General features: G+C 47.3%; 2 protein-coding genes across 2 annotated transcripts in view; one reads left to right on the top strand and one right to left on the bottom strand.

Moving 5' to 3' along the window:
* Window positions 1-5,666: 5,666 nt before the first annotated feature.
* On the bottom strand, window positions 5,667-8,934 carry LOC311313715 (aquaporin-4-like; the record flags this gene model as incomplete). Its single annotated transcript, XM_084443892.1, has 4 exons — window positions 5,667-5,954; window positions 7,583-7,663; window positions 8,229-8,393; window positions 8,551-8,934. The coding sequence occupies 4 exons, from the start codon at window positions 8,932-8,934 to the stop codon at window positions 5,667-5,669; spliced, it is 918 nt and encodes a 305-aa protein (XP_084300018.1).
* Window positions 8,933-9,339, top strand: part of LOC311313714 (serine/threonine-protein kinase pim-3-like) — a gene marked incomplete at both ends in the record, with an annotated part of 10,476 nt that continues 10,069 nt past the window's right edge. Inside the window, one exon of the mRNA XM_084443891.1 lies at window positions 8,933-9,025. Within this exon, the coding sequence (XP_084300017.1) occupies window positions 8,933-9,025 (93 nt within the window). The remainder of the gene's footprint in view (window positions 9,026-9,339) is intronic.

Raw genomic sequence — 9,339 nt, 5'->3', positions numbered from 1 at the left:
TCCGGTGTGGTGATAAGTAACACGGGCGCCCCCCAAGGAACAGTTCTGTCACCTTTCCTGTTCACCCTCTACATCTCCGACTTCAGCCACAACTCTGAAGCGTGCCACCTCCAGAAGTTCTTGGACGACTCGTGGGCTGCATCATGGCAGACGATGATGAGTACAGAGACATGGTCAGGAGATTTGTTTAATGATCTGAGGAGAACCAGCTCCAACTCAGCATCAACAAGACCAAGGAGCTGGTGGTGGACTCATAAAAGCCGTTATTTGCCGTCACCTGCTGGGGAGACAGCATCAAGTCTGGGGAGTCAAACAAGCTGAACAAGCTGGTGAGGAGGGCCGGCTCTGTCGTGGGACAACAACTGGACAGCCTGGAGTCTGTGGTGGAGAGGAGGATGAGGGACAAACTTAAGTCTATTCTGGACAAACCCTCCCATCCCCTCTATGGCGAGCTGTGGCAGATGGAGAGCACTGTCAGCCACAGGCTCCTCCCACCCAGGTTTAAAACAGAGCGCTTCAGGCACTCCTTTGTGCCAGCGGCCATCAGACTCTATAACAGGGCCTGAGCGTTCTCAGCCTGAGTGTTGTGTCTGTCTGTCTGTCTGTCTGTCTATCTATCTATCTATCTATCTATCTATCTATCTATCTATCTATCTATCTATCTATCTATCTATCTATCTATCTATCTATCTATCTATCTATCAAACATAGGTGTACTTACATAGGCCGACTTTCAGAGCTGAGACTCTGGTGGTCAGATTTTATTATTCTCACTCACCCTCTGGGACTGGCTATCGGACCAGTCAACTCGAGCTCAACCCAGTCTGTGTGACAAATGATACTACGGGTTGTGTAGTATAATAATGAATGAAGAGTCATGAACCAATATAACCAGAACACTCATTACTGAGCACCAAAGTGACCACAATGATTACACCCCATAGGCTACCATTTGACATGAGTAAAGGCTTCTATTGGGTAGATCAACGCGAGTATCAGCGCTTTATAAGACCAAGTGTGTCTTTAACTTTTTAACACACACACACACACACACACACACACACACACACACACACACACACACACACACACACACACACACACACACACACACTAATTGATTAATCAAGTGTATGTACCTTTGGCGAAAACAATTCAGATAGAACCCTAAGGTCACTTAATAGTGAGTTCATTCACTTCTATTTCAGTTGAATTAGATGGAGGGAATTAAGCCCTATGAAGTACAGAGCCCCGCCGTCCCATCCCAAGAAATATCCTCAATTTGCCACAAAAAAGTATCCGCATCATTTATTCTAACTCCATAATCCGTCTGTCCAAATGGCGAATTCGTGCCGTTATTACAGTGAAGACCAACGGAAAATGAACTGCATCTAAGATAAACAGAGAAGTAGTAGCCTGCAACCAATCCTAAATTGTTTAATGAGGTGATTACATTTGGCAGGGTTGTCCGTCCAAACAGCACATGCGTAAAATGATGCTGCATGCGCCCCACCAGCTCCTCCACCGTCTTTGAATTAGAACGAGCCGAAACATAGCAGACACTTACCTGTAACATCCAAGCTGCACAAACAAGTGTCTCCTTCTGATTTCTCTGCGATCTTGTTTCTTTGCGCGTCAGGGAGCAATGCAGTCTGTCGAGGGAAGGAGAGACAGAACCAAATACCGTGAATTGGCACTCAGAGGCTCATGCGCCTGGGGCAAGTACAGATGCGGATAGTTCACTTCCCCATCTTTTACCCGATATGGACGGTCAATTGATTAGATTGCTCTCCGTTTTTTTAAACTTATGAATAATTAGATACATATAATAGAAACACAAGTAAAGCGGGTTTGGTAGGCGTTCGCTCAAACAGTGGCATCGCGCCTTCAGCTTGCCCCGCTCTCGGCAGGAGAGGTTGATGTTAATCGGCGTGATTAGTTTTGACGGGGTCGCTCCGCAGGCGCTCTCCTCTAATGGACGGACTGCTTTTTTCTGTGCCGCGGAGGGGAACGCAGCAGATGAAGGGGATTACATAAAATTACATGTTTTATCAGCTAGCAGCCCAATGCAAAATGTATAAGCAAAGTGTGTGTAGAAAAGAGAAGAGTGAGTCGTATTATTGTTTACTTGGAATAAAATACAAGGAGATGTGGAATCGCCTGCCCAAGAGAGAACAAAGTGTCTTGTTTTATTGGTCTTGGCTTCATCCACACAGTTTGGGAGACTGCACCAGGCCACTAGCCTGGAAGCCAGTTTTGGCGACGAAGTGTGGCTTCCAGGCTACCTACCAGGCGACAGCTGAGACTGTCTGCCACACCATCTGAACGGTCAACCAAGTTTGTATTTCCCAGTCCCATTATCAACCTCTCCGTGAGGAAAATGCCTCTGTTTATGCAACCCAGTAGACAGCTAGAGAAGGTACTGATCAAAGTGCTGCTCCAGCGGGGACGCCAGGCCCCACGGCCACGATTAATGACTTTCTACTGAAACTGGGCTCGCAATTTAACTGCGTCTCCTCGGGCTCGGAGAGACAGAGAGGAAGGCTGAGAAGCAGACAGAAACATGGAGAAAGGCGGGGAGAATGTAAGTGTGTGCGTGTGTGTGCATGTTTGTGTGTGTGTGTGTGTATTACAGACGGAAAGACAGAGAGAAGGAGGAACAATTTCTACCATTCCTTTCTCTTGAGCTAGCTATACTCGTATTTACTCCTATTTCTGATGTGAGCATAGTTGTGCGAGTCAGCATAACTTTTGGCTGCGTCTCACTGCTCTGGTCAATTAACTTTTAATGAGACTAAGTGTGTTTTTTCTCTCCCCAATTAATTTAAATGGTGCAATTAATTCAGTGTTAAATTTTAATAAACAGCCCCAGGCCTGTAGACAGCGCAATGAGGAGAGTGAGAGGCTAAGCTATAGTACTCTCTAGTACCAAAACTCTATACTAAGCTCTAACCCTGGGAATGGAGTTCACACACACACACACACACACAAGCACGCACATGCACGCACCCCCCCCCCCCCCCCCCCCCCCCCCCCCCACAAACACACACACACACACACAGTGGCGAGAGAACCATGCAGCTATCAAGCTTCTCCTCAGGTTCTCAGTGCCCTCTGCTGGTAGGATCAGCCCACACACTCCCATTCATCTAGGTTGATAGGACCCTACTGCAAGACAACCCATTGATTCTCAGGAGCGAGCTCGAAGTAGGAATTCTGTTCTTTGAGAAATGAAAGACTCAATCAAGTGGTCCATCCCTTCAGTCCTAGTTAATTTATTAGTTTGGTGTAGCCCCATTATAGCACAGCTCAACAGAGAGGGATAAACTTGATGATATAATACAAGACATGTTAACAGTACAAAACAGTAAAAATAATACACCTCTGTGAATGAGCAAAAACCCTGTTCCTGTCAGTCTACAATCATACGATATACTTTATTGCAACAAATCCAGTTAGTGACTATAATCAGTGTGTGTCTGATAAGATAAAGATAGCAGGACTGATAAATAAAAGGGAGCAGAGTAGAAATAAGAATAAATACATCAGTAGAATAGCAGAACAAATCTCAACACAACAACTCCATCAATCAGTAGTAATGCACATTGTACATCTCTGTCACATGCTATACATTCACCCATAAGGGAATCGATGTCTGATTAAACTCTGACTTCTGCCATCACAGCTGATTCAGTTACTGTATATACATAGAAAATACTAGAAGAGCCCTATGCACCCAACTCTACATCTGTAGACAGGGTGCTGCTCTCTTGGCCCGTGCACTGAGAAAGAAGATCAGTTGCTGCATTGCTACTCTGCCACAACAGCTGTCTAAATGTTTGTATCTGGGAATATCCAAATCTGATATTTGTCCTATCTACTGTAAGGCAAGGCAAGGCAAGTTTATTTATATAGCACATTTCAGCCACAGGGCAATTCAAGGTAGATAATAATACTGTAGAGCATATCAGAACTCAGGCATGGGAACATATCAGTATGCAGCGTGTTAGCACACCTCATACAATGGCTTGCGTGAATACTCGATTGTGAATGGCTGAGAGAGGTATTATTTCTGCACAACGCCCAGAATATACGCCTGGCATGTGACACGTCCTAAATCAATGTGTGGTTCAAGATACAATCTGCCAACCCAAACAAGAGCTGCAGCAACCCAAACTACAATAATGCCATATCTGATATTGCTAGATATTGATGAAATACAGAATATATTCATATACAGAGTCCTAACACACTGTATACCAATATGATCCCATTCCTGAGTTCAGATATACACCGGATTTGACAAATATCAGATTTGGATATTCCCGGACACAGACCCCTTTTCACCCATACCCTTTTTGCACTCACTCTTTGTCCGCTGAACTTCAGTCATGATCAGTCTCTGCCTGGTCTGGTCTGTCTCAGGGTAGCTGTCTAGAACAGGTCTGTGTCTGTCTACGTCGCAGGGTAGCAGTCTAGAACAGGTCTGTGTCTGTCTACGTCGCAGGGCAGCTGTCTAGAACAGGTCTGTGTCTGTCTACGTCGCAGGGTAGCTGTCTAGAACAGGTCTGTGTCTGTCTACGTCGCAGGGTAGCTGTCTAGAACAGGTGTCTGTCTACGTCGCAGGGCAGCTGTCTAGAACAGGTCTGTGTCTGTCTACGTCGCAGGGTAGCAGTCTAGAACAGGTCTGTGTCTGTCTACGTCGCAGGGTAGCTGTCTAGAACAGGTCTGTGTCTGTCTACGTCGCAGGGCAGCTGTCTTTTTTTTTACAGTCCTGGTTCTGTCGTTTGTGTCTCTACAGAAGGCAAATCTAGGGATGCAGCGATGCTACTTTTTCACTGCCGATGCCGATTCCAAGTATAGAACTCCAAGTATCTGCCAATACAGAGAACCGATAATTTTTCTGTTCAAATTACTCGACTGTATATCTACAAATCCTACAAGCAGTAGTGTGGCTCTAAATGCTCAGTCAAGCAACGTAAGCCCACAATGTCAACTACTGAGAGGGTTTGGTCATGTTTCTCAGTTATTTGCATTGATGCTGTCCAGAGATCATTTCTCACATTTTCATTGCGTCATGGTATCGGATTGACCGATAATAGTATTCCCTATCGCTGATACTGGAAAAAGTCCTTTAGAGTCAGTGTCAGTATTGGTTCATCTAGAAGGTCTATATCCTGGTTGTGTCATGTTAAAGGAGTAGTTTGGTATTTAGCATTATAAGCCCTGTTATAAGGTTATTTACAGTGATACAATCATACAACCAACAGTTTTTTGACAGACTTTGCACTCTTGAGATGTTAGTGACCATTGCTCATGTCACAACTAAGTACACAATGGTTCTCTAGGAGCATATATGCCCATAGAGATCCATTATGTACTACTTTGCTGTGACGTGAGCAATGAGTACTAATATCTCAAGAGTGCAAAGTCTGGACCTTTGTACAGTATATGATTGTAAATAACCTTATACAGTAACAGGGCTTATGATACTAAATACCAAACTACTCCTTTAAGAGTGTCTGAATCTATTGAATGTCAAGTCAAGTCTCAACTGAAGTCTCAATGGACGAGATGTTCTACAACAGGTCAGTCTCTCTAAGAGCAAGGTATGGGTCAGGGATCTGTACAGCGATCTGGTCTTCTCTCCCAGTGCACCTTGCTAGTCATACGGAGGAGAGCACGTCCGCCGACATCTCCCTCCCTCTCTCTCCCTCCTCTCTTTCCATCCGCTGGACTGTCTCCACATCCAGGACCGTGAAGGGAGGTTCCTCCACCAGCTGGTCACGGTCGGCGACCCGGCCGGCCTGGACCTTGCGGTACTGGGTGGAGGGGAAGGCGGTCTTGGAGAACACTTCAGCGTAGCGTTTCTTCAGCTCCGGGTCGGGACAGAACAGGTACTCGTAGACGCCGGCTGCCAGAATACCACCTAGCACTGGGCCCACCCAGTACACCTGAGACATGGAAACACAAACGTTTGCTGTGTGTGTGTGTGTGTGTGTGTGTGTGTGTGTGTGTGTGTGTGTGTGTGTGTGTGTGTGTGTGTGTGTGTGTGTGTGTGTGTGTGAAACAGGGAGAGAGAGCGAGAGAGAGAGTACAAAATACAGACACACACCACACACACTTCACCCTTACTGGGACTAATTTTATGAGAGTCATAAAAGGACCTGGCATGGGGCAATGCTAGTTCTCCCGACAGGCACAGCAGTAAAGATGAGTTTGTTTACATTTTGCAGATAAATAAAAAACAAACAAAATGGATTCAAATAAGTTAAAATTGCTACTGTTGTAAATTAAGAAAAAATGTCTGTGTATATATGAGTGGGACAGTTTTATATGTTGGCTGAAATCATGACATACACTCATGACCTTTCTTATGTTTCAGTTACTGCAAGGAACCATTGAAGGCATGGCCGATGACAGCACTGTTAGCCCAGATAGTGTTCTGTGTGTACCACCTCAAACGTAATGCTCCTTGACGGGCCAATAACATACTGCTGGTGTCAGTTCTGTGTGTGAGTGAGAGATCGAGAGAGAGAGAGAGAGAGAGAGAGAGAGAGAGAGAGAGAGAGAGAGGGAGAGAGAGATGGAGAGAGGGAGAGAGAGGGAGAAAGAGGGAGAGAGAGAGAGAGGGAGGGAGAGAGAGAGAGAGAGAGAGAGAGGGAGAGAGAGAGAGAGAGAGAGAGAGAGGGAGGGAGAGAGAGAGAGAGATGGAGAGAGGGAGAGAGAGAGAGGGAGAGAGAGAGAGAGAGAGAGAGGGAGAGAGAGAGATAGGATGAAGGGAGGAAAAGGGAGCGTAAAAAGATCAACATATGTCACTGTGAGGTGCGGCTTGGGGTGCGGCTGACTAAATCCTGACCCTGTGTTTTCCTTGGAGAAACCCTGGTTCATTCAACAACAGCAGAGCCCTCCGGCAGACTCTCTGGGATTGTGTTGGTGTGCCAGCCATTGAGCAGACACTTACGCAACAGCCACAATGAGCCAACAATGTGGCCCTCAAAGGAGGAATTCCTATTGGCCCAGAATCCATGTTTAGCTATGCGGAAATGACTATATTATCTCTTTGATTAACCCTTGTGCTTGATTTAGCTGAATTGAATCAGTTTGTTTACAATGTGTTCCGCTTTGTGGCTGTGTAGTTGAGGGGGTGTTTGTTCATGGTTGTGTAGTTGAGGGGGTGTTTGTTCATGGTTGTGTAGTTGAGACAGGGTTTATGCATGGTTGTGTAGTTGAGAGGGTGTTTGTTCATGGTTGTGTAGTTGAGAGGGTGTTTGTTCATGGTTGTGTAGTTGAGACAGGGTTTATGCATGGTTGTGTAGTTGAGGGGGTGTTTGTTCATGGTTGTGTAGTTGAGACAGGGTTTATGCATGGTTGTGTAGTTGAGAGGGTGTTTGTGCATGGTTGTGTAGTTGAGAGGGTGTTTGTTCATGGTTGTGTAGTTGAGAGGGTGTTTGTTCATGGTTGTGTAGTTGAGACAGGGTTTATGCATGGTTGTGTAGTTGAGAGGGTGTTTGTGCGTGGTTGTGTAGTTGAGGGGGTGTTTGTGCATGGTTGTGTGTGTTTGGTACCAGTCCTTTCATACCCAGTGGTTCTCCCAGTTCCAGGTAACCAAGGCCGGTCCGAAGGAGCGGGCAGGGTTCATGCTGGCTCCAGTGTAGGGAATCTAAAAAAGGAGCAGGCATACGGAAGACCCACACACCCACTCAGTGGTAAACTGAGAGTCAACCTGGTGGTCTTATGGACCTTAAAGCTACTTTTTAAATGGAACTCAGGTTGGACGAAGGCTAAAAATAAGAGATTCCAAACAATCTTTGCAAACGCTTGTCTGACCCCCACAGCCACCAATACTATAACTCAATCTTAGTGATGAATTCCTTGCAACATTCCACCCAGCGTGTCTGCGGCCTCAGACCAACAGTATATCACGGCAGCGCAGTACAGATAACTGAGCCAACCCTGACGTCCCCTCCCCTCCCAACCCTACCCGGTCTGAAATGAATCTGGCAGGCAGACCCCACAGGAGCTCAGCTCAAATAACATACAGGGTGAGGGAGGAAGAGGGGCAAGATGAACCTAAAAAACATCCAGGATGATGACTGACTAGTTTATTTTGGTTCACAGCGAGGTTGAAGGTTGAATCGAAGCCCTCCCATCATGATTAACACAAAGGCTGACACTTAAAACGATGAGGCTAACCCGAGTAACTAACATAGCTCTGATGTACTCACGGCAAACAGGTGTCCGATGCACACTGACAGGCCAATCGCCAGGGCGGAAGAGCCTTTCAGGTCGTCCCGTCTGGGGTCGCAGGTGGCAAAGACAGTGAAGACCAGCTCGAAGGTGATGAAGAACTCCACCACCAGGGCGTGACCCACAGAGATGTTGGTGTTCACCTGTGGAGAGAAGCAGGAGTAGCAGAGAGGAAGTACGCCGGTAAGTAAACAGGTTCAGAGGTGCCGGAGGACCGTCGTCAGGGCATGTCAACCTCTGTGCGTTTCACCATAAAGAGCCGTTCAGTAAGATTGCTGTTGTCGGAGTCATATCACTTACTGTAGTAACCCCCATCCCGCCCCTCACAGAGGCCGGGGTGACCCCGTACAGAATGGCGGCCCCGGTCAGAGCGCCGAGGCACTGGCCTATCAGGTAGAAGAAGGCCTTGGCCAGGCTCAGTTTGCGGGTGACCACCATGGCGGCCGTGACCGCCGGGTTGATGTGCGCGCCGCTGATGTGTCCGAAGCACTGCACCAGGGTGGCGATGCTCAGCCCGAAGCACAGCGAGATCAGCACCAGGTCCGGAGGGGGCGGGCCCTCCTCCCCGGCCGCCCAGCCGATGGTGGAGCCCAGACTCAGCAGCACGAAGATCAGCATGGCCAGGAACTCGGCCACGACGCAACGCCAGAACCCCTGCGTCCAAACTCCCCTGCAGGCCACCATGGCGCAGTCTCTGAGGCAACGCGAGAGCCAGGAAACGTCGGGGAGGTTACTGCAACACGGGCACAGACACCGGGACCAGCAGCTCCTAGAGGTAGGAGAGACCAGAAGAGAGGGTGAGGGAGGGGAGAAAGGAGAACAGGGAAGAGAATGGGTGATGACTGGTACAGTAGATTGGTTATGATCGGTTGATAGTGTCAAATAGTAGATAGGCCTAGTAGATATATTCTAGACTATTACATGGTTGTCAAAGGTGTTACAGCATGCTGTAATGAGCATGTGTCTGCCTAGCTGGTGTGTGTGCATGTGTGCGCGTGCGTGCGTGTATCAGCTCAGCCAGAAAACTATCCCAGAGACTGACAAGCGATTATAATAGCCTCTCTGTTCATTGTGAAGCACTGGCCCGCA

This window comes from Borostomias antarcticus (assembly GCF_949987555.1).
Source record: "Borostomias antarcticus genome assembly, chromosome: 10".
In the NCBI taxonomy this organism is placed as follows: Eukaryota; Metazoa; Chordata; class Actinopteri; order Stomiiformes; family Stomiidae; genus Borostomias; species Borostomias antarcticus.
The sequence above is the reverse complement of the archived record's forward strand: the minus strand, read 5'-3'. Positions and strand labels throughout refer to the sequence as shown.